Below are 15,981 nucleotides of genomic sequence, written 5' to 3'. Positions count from 1 at the left end.
AGGGAAATTAAAAATTAGGCCTATTTATTTTGGGTTTTACTTTTAAAATTCCTAATTTTCAATTTTTAAATATATTAAGAATAAAAAAAATTTGGGGAATTTTAAATTTTTTTTGGGAATTCCGGGGAAAAGTTTTTTTTTTTTGAAATTTTGTCAGTTTTTATTTTATTTAAATTAGAAAGTAATTTTTTTTTCAAAATTTTGTTGGGGAATTTTGGGGATTTTTTCTAAAATGTTTGGGAATTCTGGGGAAGTAAAATTTTTTGTATTTTTAACTATAGTTTATTTTTTAAGTCATAAAGTTATTTTAAATCAAATAAAATTTTTGAAAATTTCGGGGAAATTTTCTCTAAAATTTTTGGGAATTCTGGGGAAGTTGAAATTTTGTAATTTTTTACTATTAACAACGTTACGGTTGAGTTTTTTTTAATTATAAATTGGTTTTGTTCAAAAATTTTTTTTTGGGAATTTCGGGGATTTTTTCTAAAATTATTGGGAATTCAGGGGAAGTTGAAATTGGTGCATTTTTAACTTTTAACAACGTTGTAGTGGATTTTTTTTATTTACAAAGAATTTTGTTGAACATTTTTTTTGGAGATTTCGGGGATTTTTTCTAAAGTTTTTGGGATTTATGGGGAAGTTGAAATTGGTGCATTTTTAACTTTTAACAACGTTGTAGTGGATTTTTTTTTTATTTACAAAGAATTTTGTTGAAAATTTTTTTTGGAGATTTCGGGGATTTTTTCTAAAGTTTTTGGGATTTCTGGGGAAGTCGAAATTTTGGTAAATTTGACTATTAAAAAGGTTATAGTTTATTTTTCTTAAGGAATAAAATAATTTAAATAAAATAAAATGTTTGGAAATTCCGGGGAATCTCCACTAACATTTTTGGGAATTCTGGGGAAGTTGAAATTTTGAATTTTTTACTTTGAACAAAGTTATAGTGGATTTTTTTAAATTAGAAAATGATTTTGTTTTAAAAATTTTTTTGGGGAATTTTGGGAATTTTTTCTAAAGTTTTTGGGATTTCTGGGGAAGTCGAAATTTTGTTAAATTTGACTATTAAAAAGGTTATTGTTTATTTTTCTTAAGGAATAAAATAATTTAAATAAAATAAAATGTTTGGAAATTCCGGGGAAATCTCCACAAACATTTTTGGGAATTCTGGGGAAGTTGAAATTTTGAATTTTTTACTTTGAACAAAGTTATAGTGGATTTTTTTTAAATTAGAAAATGATTTTGCTTTAAAAATTTTTTGGGGGAATTTTGGGAATTTTTTCTAAAATTTTTGGGAATTATGGGGATGTTGAAATTTTGGTATTTTTAATTATTACATAAGTTATAGTTAAATTTTTAAGGAAAAAAATAATTTAAATAAAATAAAATATTTGAAAATTCCGGGGAAATTTTCACTAAATTTTTTGAGATTTCTGGGGAAGTCGAAATTTTGTTAAATTTGACTATTAAAAAGGTTATAGTTTATTTTTCTTAAGGAATAAAATAATTTAAATAAAATGTTTGGAAATTCCGGGGAAACTCCACTATCATTTTTGGGAATTCTGGGGAAGTTGAAATTTTGAATTTTTTACTTTGAACAAAGTTATAGTGGATTTTTTTAAATTAGAAAATGATTTTGTTTTAAAAATTTTTTTGGGGAATTTTGGGAATTTTTTCTAAAGTTTTTGGGATTTCTGGGGAAGTCGAAATTTTGTTAAATTTGACTATTAAAAAGGTTATTGTTTATTTTTCTTAAGGAATAAAATAATTTAAATAAAATAAAATGTTTGGAAATTCCGGGGAAATCTCCACAAACATTTTTGGGAATTCTGGGGAAGTTGAAATTTTGAATTTTTTACTTTGAACAAAGTTATAGTGGATTTTTTTTAAATTAGAAAATGATTTTGCTTTAAAAATTTTTTGGGGGAATTTTGGGAATTTTTTCTAAAATTTTTGGGAATTATGGGGATGTTGAAATTTTGGTATTTTTAACTATTACAAAGTAATAGTTTATTTCTTAAGGAAAAAAATAATTTTAAATAAAATATTTGGAAATCTGGGGAAATTTTCAGTTTTGGGAATTCTGTTAATTTGAAATTTTAGAATTTTTAACTTTTAACAGCTTTATAGTGGAATATTTTAATTAGAAAGTAATTTTGTTTCAAAAAAATTTGTTGGGATATTTTTCTAAAATGTTTAGGAATTCTAGGGAAGTCGAAATTTTGGTATTTTTGACTATTAAAAATTTTTTTTTAAGTCATAAAGTAATTTTAAATAAAATAAAATGTCGAGGAAAAATTCTCTAAAATTTTTGGGAATTCTGGGGATGTTGAAATTTTAGCATTTTTTACTATTAACAATGTTATATTTGTTTTTTTCTAAATATAAAGTAATTTTGGTTAAACAAAATTTTTGGGGGAATTTTGGGGATTTTTTCTAAAAATTTTGGGAATTCTGGGGAATTCGATATTTTTTATTTCTGTTTAAAAAATGTTATAATTGATTATTTTAATTGTAAAGTAATTTTTCTTTAAATAAAATATTTGGGAATTCTAGGGATAAATAATCCCATTTAGTCTTTCTTTCTATTCAGAAACAGTAAGCTTTAGGGATTAGCTATTTTACATATTAGTGGCCGCTAGTTATCATGAAAATAAATTTAGAATATACGATTGACTTGGCGTAAACTTTTAAAAATGTATTAATTTTGAAAATATTTTTTTCACTATTTATAGAAATAATTGCTCATAATTTTTTAAAATTGTTTTGAAAGCGTCAAAAAATGTTTGTGATAATAATCTTTAATCTGTTCTTAACATATCTGTAGAACATTTCACAGCTCTATTTATTTTAGTTCCCCGTGAAAATTGCGTTTTTATGAAATCAGTTTTAATTAATATTAATCATACGCACCCACGTACAATTTTACAAATTTTCAATTTTCTTTAAAACTGTTGGAGATTTTAAAATTAAACTTTGTGTTACTAATTATATGTTTTATTACACATACATATATATTTTAATTTATGTATTTTGTTTAATTTTTGTTTCTTCAGCTTCGTTGTTAAGGGTAATTTGTCAAACAAAATTTTACAAAATGAGTGTAATTTTTTTTTTTGAAGCTGTCATACATGTACATATACTTTTCCCTGTTAAGTATTTTTGTATTTGAACAAAGTTGATGTTATAATACGAGCACACATATGTATTCTTATATATATATTTCCCTACATGCTGGTGTTGTTAATAATGACAATGATTATTATAATGATAATGGCATTTTCAAAAAAAAAAAAAAAAACTTTTATAATTTGTTGTCATTCATTTGCCCAAAAAAAACAACTTAAACATACAAATATTTATACAACAGTGTAAAAACTAAAGACCTACAGACACACTCACATTTCATAACACATACTGACACATTTTTGTCGATAATGCTAATGATGTTTTCTTTTTAATTTATGGTCTGCTGTTCATTCGTTCGCCCTCTCTCTCTCTGTCTTTTTTCACAAGCTGTTAAATATTTAAACAGTTAGTTTGTTTTATGTATGTGTTTATTTACATGTGTGTAAGTGCTTTTTTTTAATAAATGAGTGTGTGTCCTGTTTGACATTGTGTGTGCGTGTGCTTGTGCGTATAATTAATTTGTTTTCCATGTACGATTTCCTGTTAAATCAATGATGTACATATGTTGGATTGAAAACTGACATTTTATAAATATTTTTTCAATAGTTGCAAAATTGAAAAATTGTTTTAAATTTTTCTTAAATATTTGCATAAGCTTCGGTTTAATTTCAACAATTTATTTGCTCAAAAAGAAATTTCATTTATTATCAGTCTTTGAAAAAACTAATTGTTTTATTACCCCAAATACCAATCAATTTACTAGTTAAGCTACTTTAACAAAAACCTAACAAATCTAGAAAAAAAAAATTAAAATAAAAGTTTTGTAAACTACATTATTTAAATAAAAAAAAACAAGGAAACTTTCAAATACTCTTAACGAAAGTAGATAGCATGCATACACAACCTTTTAATCCTTAATACTCAATATCAAAAATCTCATAAACATCAAGGAAACTACAAAACGAAACTTCCCCAGCAAGTACGAGAACACAAGTGTAACCCTTTATTTTAGAAAAATATTTTTTTTAAATTTCTTGAAAATTTTTGGAAATCGGTAAAAAAAAATTTTAAATTGTTTTGCAAGTATTAAAGAAATGTAGCAATAATAATCCTTAATGTCTTCTTAACATTTTTGTGGAACATGTCATTGCTCTATTTAACTTGGTTCCCAGAGAAAATTAAGTGTTTATAAAATTAGTCCAAATTAATATCAATCATACGCAATCAGGAACGATTTTACTAATTTTCAATTTTCTTTAAAACTGTAGAAGATTTTAATAATTTGAATACATATTAAGTATGGAAAAGTCTTTTAAGTGATTTATAATTTAAATTAAGAAACATATTTACTGAATAATTTTTTTTTCAGTAAATTTTTTTCGAAAAATTTTTCATAAATTTTTAAAAATATTTTGCAAGTGTTAAACAAATCTTTGAATAATAATCCTTAATGTCTTCTTAATATATATGTAAAACATTCTATTGCTCTATTTAACTTGGTTCATAATGAAAATTATGTTTTCATAAAATTAATTCAAATTAATATTAATCATACGCACCTATTTTACAATTTTACAAATTTGAAATTTTCACTGGGAACCCATCTAAATAGAGCAATGAAAATTATAATAAGAACAAATTATGGAATATTATCACAATATTTGTTGAACAATTACAAAATAATTTTAAAAACTTATGAAAGATTTTTTCGAGTTTTTATAAAAAAATAAAATATTTTCAATAAATTCCAATTATAATATGAATTGTGAATCACTTGTGAAGTTTTATACTAGAACTCTATTAAAAATTTTAAAATCTCTTACCGTTTTAAAGAAAATTAGAAATTTGAAAAATTGTACATGGTGCGTATGATTGATATTAATTTGGAGTAATTTTATAAAAACGCAATTTTCACTGGGAGCCAAGTTACATAGAGCAATGGAATGTTCTACATAAATGTTAAGAACAAATTAGGGAATATAATTAGTGTATTTGTTTTACAATTACAGAACAATTTTAAAAACTTATGAAGGAATTTTTCCAAAATTTTCGATAAAAAATAAAAAAAAATATTTTTAAATTTATTAATTTGTACAAATGTCTACTAAACTTAAAACAGCATTTATGGTGTTAATATACTATTTTAACTAACTAGTCATACAGCTAATACGGTAAGCAGTAGTGCCCCTAAATAATAGTAAAAATCACTAGTTGGACACAAATATCCAGAATTGCTGGGTCTCTACTAGCACATATACAAATTGTTTATTTACATAAGCACCTCTGTTTGTACAAAATTTACATACACATGTTTAATCTTATTAAATTTGTTCTCTACATTTTTTCTACAGTTTTATCACAATTTTAGTACCTGTTTTTAAAAGTATAAACGAACGTTGCAAAGTATATTGAACTTGATGATGACTAAACAAATTGTATGCCTTCAGAATAAACTTTTATTTAACCCTCTACAATTTATCTCTGTCTTAGATGGTATAAGCAAAAAGGTGTTGAAAGTCTGTAAAACTCCTAAATGTTTAAAGAAATATTTACGTTTTTATATGTTTTTTTTCAAGGAAAATATTCAATATTCTTCTAGTTTAGTTTATATTTGAGAGTAAAGTAAGATGAAAAATTGAATTATATTAATGCAAATGTAAGGTATGGGTTTTATACACAAATTTCTTAGCATGCTTTTAGGCGTTTGTACAGATAACCTTTGGTGTATCAGTGTTAAGGTGTATTTGTGTAGGAGTGTTTGATATACTTAAATTAAACCATATTATTTGGTTATGGCAGTTTGTGTCTTTAACTTTTTCTTTTGTTTTAGTAAAACTGTAAATTGTTTTAAATCTAAGAAATATAAATATATGTTTGTAGGTATGGTAAATTTGTTGAAATATAAATAATGAATTTTTTTTTAAGAATTTATGCAAAAATTTTGAAAAAGTAGTTCATAAGTTTTTAAATTAGTTTGGTGAATGTTAAGCAAAATTCATAATAATTATCCTTAATTTGTTCTTAACATAACTGTAGAACATTTAATTGCTCTATTTAATTTGCTTCCCTTCGAAAATTACGTTTTTATAAAATGATTCCAAATTAATATCAATCATACGTAACCTGGAAAAATTTTACTAATTTCCCATTTTCTTTAAAACTGTAGGATATTTTAAAAGTTTAAATATAGTTTAGGTATAGCTAAAGTATTTTGTGTGATTTGCAATTTAAAATAAGATTGTAATTCATTGAAAATATTTTTTGGGTTTATGAAAACAAAATTTGTTTTAATCGTTGATAACTTTATACATTTGTTTGGAAAATGTTAAGTAAAACTTATGATAATAATCCCTAATTTGTTGTTAACATATCTGTAGAACATTTAATTACTCTATTTAACTTGCTTCCCTTTGAAAATTGCGTTTTTCTAAAATGATTCCAAATTAATATCAATCATACGCAACCTGAAACAATTTTACTAATTTCCTAGTTTCTTTAAAACTGTAGGAGATTTTAAAAGTTTAAATATAGTTTAAGTATAGCTAAAGTTTTTTAAGTGAGTTGCAATTTAAAATAAGATTGTAATTCATTGAAAATATTTTTTGGGTTTTATGAAAAAAAACATTTTTAATCGTTGATAACTTTATAAATTTGTTTGGTGAGTGTTGAGTAAAACCTTTGGTAATAATCCCTAATTTGTTCTTAAAATATCTGTAGAACATTTAATTGCTATATTTTTGTTGGTTCCCAATGAAAATTGCGTTTTTCTAAAATGATTCCAAATTAATATTAATCATACGCACCCATGAACAATTTTATTAATTTACAATTTTCTTAAAAACTGTAAGAGATTTTAAAAGTTTTAATATAGCTTAAGTATAGCTAAAGTATTTAAGGTGATTTGCAATTTAAAATAAAATTTAAATTTTTAAAACTAACAGAGCTGGGAGTTAAAAATAAAAATTTGTTTATGAAAAACATTTTTTTTTTTTGACATTCATTTCCTTTTTGTATATAATTTCTATTATTCGAAAACTTTTTCTGTACTAAATTTGTTTATTATAAAATTACATTCATTTCTAAACTTGCCAAATTGTGTAACATTTAAATAGTATTTAAAAATAATATCTTTCCTGACATATTTGTTGAAAACTAAAAATTTAATAACAAAAACTGCAATATTTTTGAAACTAACTAACACACATGAGTAATAAGATGAAAAATATTTCAACATTTTATTTATATTGAAACTTTGTAAGCAACAACAAATAAAGGAAAGAAAAAATGCAAAGGATATTTAAAGAAGATATTTATAAGAAACAAGAGATTGAGCAAAGAATCCCCCTAACAAAAAAAAAAACAGAGTTTTTGTAGAGTGTCAAAGTTATCAAGATACACAACTGCTGCAGAACATAAACAAAAATTGCAAGACCAACAGCTGGTAATGATATGTTGTATAACAACTATAAAATATATATAAATACACATGCAGATATAATTTTACATATACATTTAAGTGCAATATTTATGTAGAAACAGTTCAGTGCAAAAGTTTTAGCTAGAAACCAGTTTTGAACATTATATTATTTTTTCCTAAAGTTTGTCTAGCTTTTACCGCTACTGTACTTAAGGAGAGTAACAAGATATATACATTTTCAATGTGTAAGTATGTTTATCAATGTTCTTTAAAGAAAATCAACAATTTTGTTTTATACATAAATGTTAAAGTATGTAGATGATACATCTATATAAATAATATATGTATATCTGCATACCAAGCAGTTCTGGCTGGCTATCCTAAACTATTGATTCCATTGTAAATATGAATTAAATTTGAAAATATTTTTTTTGTTTTGAAAAATTTTTGTAAAAAATTGTTCATAAGTTTTTAAAATTGTTTGGTGGATGTTAAATAAATATCATAGCAATAATCCTTGATTTGTTCTAAACATATATGTAGAACATTGTATTGCTGTATTTAGCTTGGTTCACTATGAAAATTGCGTTTTTATAAAGTTACTCCAAATTAATATTAATCATACGTACCCATGAAAATTTTTCAAATTTCCCATTTTCTTTAAAACTGTTGGAGATTTGAAAAATTTTAATACAAATCAAAAAATATTAAAGACTTTGAATTGAATTATAATAAAATTAAGATTGGAATTTATTGAAAATATTTTTTTTACGAAAAATTTTGGAAAATTGTTGATAGGATTTTAAAATTATTTGGTACTTGTTAAACAATTCTACTAATTATATCCCTTAATTTGTTCTCTACGTAAATGTAAAACATTCCATTGCCCTATTTAACTAGCTTCCTTGTGAAAATTGAGTTTTTATAACATTCCTCCCAATTAATATTAATCATACGTACCCATTAACAATTTTACAAACTTTAAATTATCTTTAAAACTGTAGGTTATTTTAAAATTTTTAATACAAATTAAGAATTATTAAAGCATTTTAAGTGATTAATAGGATTAATAATGATGAAAAATATTTTTTTTAAATTTATAAAAAATATTGAAATCCTTTTTTTTTTTTTAGTCCCAGCACAGTCAATAGTTTAATCTCAATCTTAGTTTTAAATATGAATTACTTAAAACAGTCTAGGGAATCTTGAACTTTATTAAATATTTTAAAATATCTAACAGTTTTAAAGAAAATTTTGAATTTCTAAAATTGTTACTGAGTGCGTATGATTGATATTAATTTTGACCAATTTTATAAAAATAAAATTATCACCGGGAACGAAGTGAAATAGAGCAATGGAATGTTCTACATATATGTTAAGAACTAATTAGGGATTATCATGTGCAGATTTGTTTAAGAATTTCAGAACAAATTTAAAAACTTTTGAGCGATTTTTGAAAAAAATTTCTATAAAACTGAAAAAAAATTTCAATAAATTCTAATCTTAGTTTAAATTTCACATCATCGTGTTTAATACAGATCATATTTGATCTGTATTAAACATTTTAAAATCTCCATCTGTTTAAAAAATAGTTGGGAAATGCTCCTGTTCAAAAGCAAAACTGCTGGGTAATATATCTCTGTATTCATCTGTTACTAACAAACTTGCAAAACATCCTTAAACAAATATTAGTTTCCTACTAAAAATTTCCTGTGTTAAACTAGAAATAGAAGAGGGACATCACTGCTGCTCTTAAGATACATATTTTCAAACAAAGTTTAGGGTGGTAGAGTGCAAACTGTTTGTCCTTTATATGTAGTAAATTTGTTATATGAAATGTATACATACAAAATATGTACATACATAAGTATGAATATATCTATATACATACATATGTATTTTGTTTACAAGTGCATGTGCTAATAGTTGATTATTTAAATACTGTGTTCTATACAAGCATACACATCCCAGTATGCAAAATGATTCGAAGTTATGTCGAAAATGAATCATTTTTTCGTAAAATTTTATCGATATCGACTTCGATATAATGTCGAGAATGTGCGTGTTTTCCTAAGTAGAGTGCAGAGCGATAAAGAGTCGAAAATTATTTATTATTCTGATTCTAATTTTTATCGATATACTATACCTTTTTCGGTATTAAAAATGTTCTAAATTGATTCGATTTCGATTAAATATATGAACAATTTCGTATACTTTATACCATCGAGCAATTTCTTCTTGAAATAATGCATATTCAATACCTTTATTATTATCCAATAATGTTGCGTTAGATGTGTTTTCATTTTCAAATGCAATAAACTCTGCACATATTTCTGATGTTTGCTGATTATGAGATTCGAATTGTCAAAAACAACATCAATAATTGGCTGCGCTTTTCTTTTAAGACGCCTTTGATCCATTTTTCGTGTTAAACTATATTTTTATGAATATGTTATTGATAGGATAAGAAATAAAATTTTATTTTCTCACAAATTGACAAAAGAATAATATGTATGTATATGAATTTGTCAATTTGTGCAAAAATAAAATTTGACATTAAAAAAAAAATCGAACATTATTCGCCATTTCTATAAAATATTAAAATACGATATTCTAAAAAATGTAGATTGGATAGAGCATCATAATAGATTCATATTTTCGATTTTAATTCGAAATAAGTTCGATAAAATGAACTGACTCGAAATGTTGCATACTGGGATGTCTCAGTGTCTGTTTTTATCTATTTTTGTTACAAATTAAAGAGAAATGTTTGTTTAAATTAAAAAGGGGTTTCTCTGTTGGTCAGTGCCATAAAGAGGGTGCGGTTAAACGAAGATTTTCTCTGTTGATTTAACTTTTAAAAGTATGAAATTGATGTTTAATTTGATTATATAATAAATCACATATTGGGTGATTTGTTAAAAATAACGAAAAAAATATGGGGTGAAAGTAATTAGGAATTTAAAAGGTCAATAAATAAGAGATTTTTTTTTGTGGGAATTGTGGGAACATACAAAATTTAAAGAATAAAATATTTAAGAAAAATTAAAATTTAAATAGCAAGTGGTTTGAGTAGTTAGTATTTACATGTAAAAGATTTAATATTAAATTTTTGCTTAAATTCTTTTATAAGACTTAAATCATTCTTGAATAAAATAGAATTTAAATTTTAAATATATTTAAAAAAGGTAGTATTTTTAGTACTTTTTGTAAAAAGTATTATTTTTAATATTTTTTGTAAAAATTATGAAATTTATAAAGTATTTAAAGTATAGTTTACATTTTTAATGATTTTTAAAATAGTAGTATTTTTAGTACTTTTCGTAAAATGTAGTATTTTTTGGCAGTTTTATGTAAAAATAATGTCAAATGAATAAATATACAATGTATTGGAAATAAAATTTTGCAATTTTGAAGTTTTTAAAAAAGTAGTATTTTTAGTACTTTGTGTAAAAAGTAGTATTTTTGTTAATCCTTATCAAATTAAGTAAAATAAAAATATATTTTAAATAAAATATTCATTACAAAAAAAGTAGTATTTTTGGTACCTTTTGTAAAATATTGTAATTATAGTAAAGTTTTAAAAACGTATTATTATTGTTAAAATTAGAATCTTTTTTAACATGTTTTTTGTAAAATTTCCATTTTCAACAGTTTTTAAAAAGTAATATTTTGTAAAATTTCTGTTAAAATTCTTTAAAATTATAAAATATTTTTTAAATTAAATTTTCATTTTGTACAATTTTTAAAATAGTAGTATTTTTAGTACCTTTTGTGAAAAGTCTTTTTTTCTGTAAAAATTTAAAAATTAAGAAATTTATAACCCATTTCAAGCTGTATTTAGATTTTTTTTGAGATTTTAAAAAAGTAGTATTTTTGAAAAATTTAAGTAAAATCAAGGAATTTATAAAATATTCATAGATTTACTTTTTGTAAAAAGTAGTATTTTTAATACTTTTTGTAAAAAATAAGCAAAATTAAGAAACTTATTTTGTATTTGAAGCAGAATTTACATTTTCAATTATTTTAAAATTGTAGTATTTTTAATACTTTTTGTAAAAAGTAGTATTTTTGGTAGTTTTTGTAAAAATTAAGTTTGATAAATAAATTTATAATGTATTTAACGTAGAATTTGCATTTTTAATTATTTTTAAAATAGTAGTATTTTAGTACTTTTTGTAAACTGTAGTATTTTTGGTATAGTTTGTAAAAATTAAGTCAAATGTATAAATATATAATGTATTTGAAGTAATATTTGCATTTTCAAAGAATTTTAAAAAAGTAGTATATTTAGTACTTTTGTAAAAAGTAGTATTTTTGGTACTTTTTGTAAAAAATAAATAAGATGACGAAATTTATAATGTATTTGAAGTAGAATTTATATTTTTAAAGACATTTTAAAAATAGTAGTATTTTTAGTACTTCTTGTGGAAAGTAGAATTTTTGGTACTTTTTGTAAAAATTAAGTCAGATTAAGAAATTTATAATGTATTTGAAGTAATATTTGTATTTTCAATGATTATTATAAAAGTAGTATTTTTAGTACTTTTAGTAAAAGGTAGTATTTTTGGTACTTTTTGTAAAAATTAAATCAAATTAAGAAATATATAATAAATTCGAAGTAATATTTGTATTTTAAATGATTTTTATAAAAGTAGTATTTTTAGTACTTTTTATAAAAAGTAGTATTTTTTGTATTTTTTGTAAAAATTAAGTTTAATGAAGAATTTTATAATGTATTTGAGGTAGAATTTACATTTTACATAATTTTAAAAATAGTAGCCTTTTTAGTACTTTTCGTAAAATGTAGTATTTTTAATACTTTTTGTAAAAATTAAGCAAAACTACGAAATTTTTTAATGTATTTGATGTAAAATTTCCATTTTTAAATATATTTTAATAAAGTAGTATTTTTAGTACTTTTTATAAAAAGTAGTATTTTGAGTACTTTTTTAAAAGTGAAGAAATTTGTAAAGTATTTCAAGCTGAATGTATATTGTTTAAGATGTTTAAAAAGTAGAAAAAAGCTGTATTTTTGGTACTTTTTTGAAAAAAAATATTTTTATAAAAGTAGTATTTTTAGTACTTTTTGAAAGAAGTAGTTTTTTTTGGTACTTTTTGAACAAATTCAGTTTAATGAAGACATTTTTAATGTATTTGATATAGAAGTTTCCTTTTGAAAGTTTTGTTAAAAAAGTAGTATTTCTAGTACCTTTTGTAAAAAGTAGTATTTTTGGTACTTTTTGTAAAAATTAAGTAATTTATAACGTATTTGAAGCTAAATTTTTATTTTTTTGAGATTTAAAGAAAGTAGTATTTTAGTACTTTTTAAAAGAAGTAGTTTTTTTGGTACTTTTTGTAAAAATTAAGTTTAATGAAGAATTTTTTAATATATTTGATGTAGAATTTCCATTTTTAAATATTTTTTAAAAAAATAGTATTTTTAGTACTTTTTTAAAAAAGTAGTATTTTTGATACTTTTTGTAAAAATTTAGTAAAATGAAGAAATTTATAAAGTATTTCAAGCTGAATTTCTATTGCTTAAGATGTTTAAAAAGTAGAAAAAGTTGTATTTTTGGTACCTTTTTGAAAAAAAATATTTTTATAAAAGTAGTATTTTTAGTTCTTTTTGAAAGAAGTAATTTTTTTTTGTTACTTTTTGAAAAAATTAAGTTTAATGAATACATTTTTAATGTATTTGATGTTGATGTTTCATTTTGAAAGTTTTGTTAAAAAAGTAGTATTTTTAGTACCTTTTGTAAAAAGTAGTATTTTTGGTACTTTTTGTAAAAACTAAGTAATTTTAACGTATTTCAAGCTGAATTTCTATTTTTTTGAGATTTAAAGAAAGTAGTATTTTAGTACTTTTTAAAAAAAGTAGTTTTTTTTGGTACTTTCTGCAAAAATTAAGTTTAATGAAGCATTTTTTAAGATATTTGTTGTAGAATTTCCATTTTAAAATATCTTTTAAAAAAGTAGTATTTTTAGTACTTTTTTAAAAAAGTAGTATTTTTGATACTTTTTGTAAAAATTAAGTAAAATGTAGAAATTTATAATGTATTTGAAGTAGAATTTAAATTTTTTAAGATTTTTAAAAAAAGTAGTGTTTTTACTACTATTTTCCCTTATTGTTTAGTTTGGGTAAACATTAAAAAATTTCTTATTTTTTATTAAACAAAATTAAAGAAAACTTTTCACTTATCTTAAGCCTATGTTTTCCTAATAGTTACTATGTCAACATTTGAAATATTTACGGTTTTAAAAGGAAAAGGTTAAAACAAAATTTTTAATTAACTTTTTAAAAAACGCCTTAGGTTTTCTTAAGGGTTTATTTGCAAAACATGCTGAGCACGTTTTTAATTTAATAAACATGGCTGCGTTTTTTCATTAAAGCCTTTTAATAAATGATTTATTAAATTTTAGGAAATATTGACCTTCAAACTTTCAATTAAGTGTTTTATTAAGCTAAGAAACAAACACAAACACTTGAGGTTTGATTGCAAAAATTTATTAACAACTTACCTAATAAAGTGTAGGCCAGCAAAAGAGCACATATACCCAGATTGGTTAGCACAGCGGACCAAAATGTTTGGGCATTATGACGACTGTGACGCCGTCCCTTTGTTTGTCCATAGCCATGGGATTTCGTTGATAGCGATGATGATGATTTGTTTGCGTTGCGCCCACGACTGTTATTCGAGCTGGATGTGCCACCACCGCCACCAAAACATGAACAACATTTGGGAGAGGCGGGTCGATTATGTAAATTACTACGGCTGCTGGTTTTGCTGGAATTGGCAGTTGTGCTGTTGTGGAGATTTAAAGGCACTGTACTGCTGCTATTAGATGTTGTATTGTTGATGTTAATGTTATTGTAATTATTTGCGACCACAGAGGAGGCTATTATGGCACCAGCAGTGGCGTTTAGATTGGCGGGTGTTTGTTGTAGTTTGGCCGAACTTTTCAAAGTGCCACATGTGGAGGAGCCATCCCCCATAGATGAAATGGAGCCCAGGGCTAAATTATTGGAGGGTGGCGGAGGTGTAACCACAGACATGTTGTTGTGCTGGTGTTGTTGTTGTGTTAGCAAAGCAGGCAAATTTAGTACGGAGGGTGGTGTGGGCTGCGGCGGCGATGACATGGAGGACATGTTTATATTTGGTGGCCCCGGTCCCATGCCTAGAGCAGGTGGTGGCGGCATATTTAATGTGGTGGTGGCTGTTGTAGTATATTTTAGAATACCTGGTGGCATGTTGGTTGCCGACGAGCTACCGCCCAGGCCCACTTCTATGTCCTCTAGGGAGGGCATGGGCAAGAGGGGTGTTTTAAAGGTGGACGTTGAGGAGCCCGCTGATGATATGTTTTGTGATGCCGCTGTCGCCATGGCCATGGAAGTAGGTGGCGGTTGGTGTTGCGATTGTAGCGGCATCATGCCGATGCTCACATATGATGTGGGCACATTGACATACTCTCCGCTAGAGTTTAAAGATGAAGCCATGGTGGTGGTTATACATGTTGAGGAAGGTGGTGGCGGTACTATAGAATACTGCTGCTGCTGCTGGTGTTGTTGGGTTTCCATATTCATGCTGCCAATTGCTGGGTAATTGTGGTCATTTGTGTTGGAATTTTATTTTTTTTTTCAGTTTTTTTTTTTGTTTGGGAAATTTGTCCTTCTATTTTACAATTGAGTGGCTTTTTGCTTTTATTCTCACACTCATATTGTCTTGATTAAAATTTCTTATTGTTGTCATTTGTGGTCAAATAATGTTTCTTGTTTTTTGTTTGTTGTAGTTTCTTTTTTCTATTTCTTTCTTTTGTGATTGTGTTGGTTGGCAATTAAGGATTAAAAAGGAAATTCTATTGTTAGTGTTGAATGTACAGGAAACTGTAATAAGATGGAAGAGAAATAAAAATAAAGATATTAGTTTTTATTGAATGTTAAAGAAAATAAAATTAAAGAAATAAGCAATTTTCCTTAAAACTTAAAGCATACTTTAAGTTAATTTTTTTTGCTTAAAATCTAAAGCATACTTTAAGGGTATTGTAGTTTGTCATACAGATTTTTTAGTTTATTTAACATAATTTAATATTTACTTTCTGTAAAACTAAACTACTTTTAAAAATCCTTTAAACAATTTGCTTAATTTAAACAAAAACTTATTCTAAGCAGTTTCAGTTAGCCCGAAAGTATGCTACACAAAAGATTACAAAAATATTTTGTAGACATTCCTTATACCTAAGTATTTTATAATTTATTATGGCCCAAAATGAAAACAAAAACTTCATGCAACTAAGAATAAATGAACAACATTGTTGTTTGTGCTACTTTTTGTAGCAACTTGTGCTCTTATTTTTTTTTGTGTATTAAATTTTTGTAGCTGTTTAGAAAAACTTTTACTTTTGCCAAGGTATCACTCTAGGGCCATAAAGTTGAAGGT

At 24.2% G+C, this 15,981-nt stretch overlaps 1 protein-coding gene across 1 annotated transcript in view; it reads right to left on the bottom strand.

The window, feature by feature from the left end:
* LOC135957439 (serine/threonine-protein kinase pakB) overlaps positions 1 to 15,378 on the bottom strand; it is a 38,706-nt gene extending 23,328 nt beyond the window's left edge. Inside the window, exon 1 of the mRNA XM_065508182.1 lies at positions 14,066 to 15,378. Coding sequence (XP_065364254.1) covers positions 14,066 to 15,128 — 1,063 coding nt within the window. The 5' untranslated portion in view covers positions 15,129 to 15,378. The remainder of the gene's footprint in view (positions 1 to 14,065) is intronic.
* Positions 15,379 to 15,981: the final 603 nt, after the last annotated feature.

Source organism: Calliphora vicina, chromosome 4 (assembly GCF_958450345.1).
Source record: "Calliphora vicina chromosome 4, idCalVici1.1, whole genome shotgun sequence".
Classification (NCBI taxonomy): Eukaryota; Metazoa; Arthropoda; class Insecta; order Diptera; family Calliphoridae; genus Calliphora; species Calliphora vicina.
Note: the sequence above shows the minus strand (reverse complement) of the source record. Positions and strands in the feature narration are given on the sequence as shown.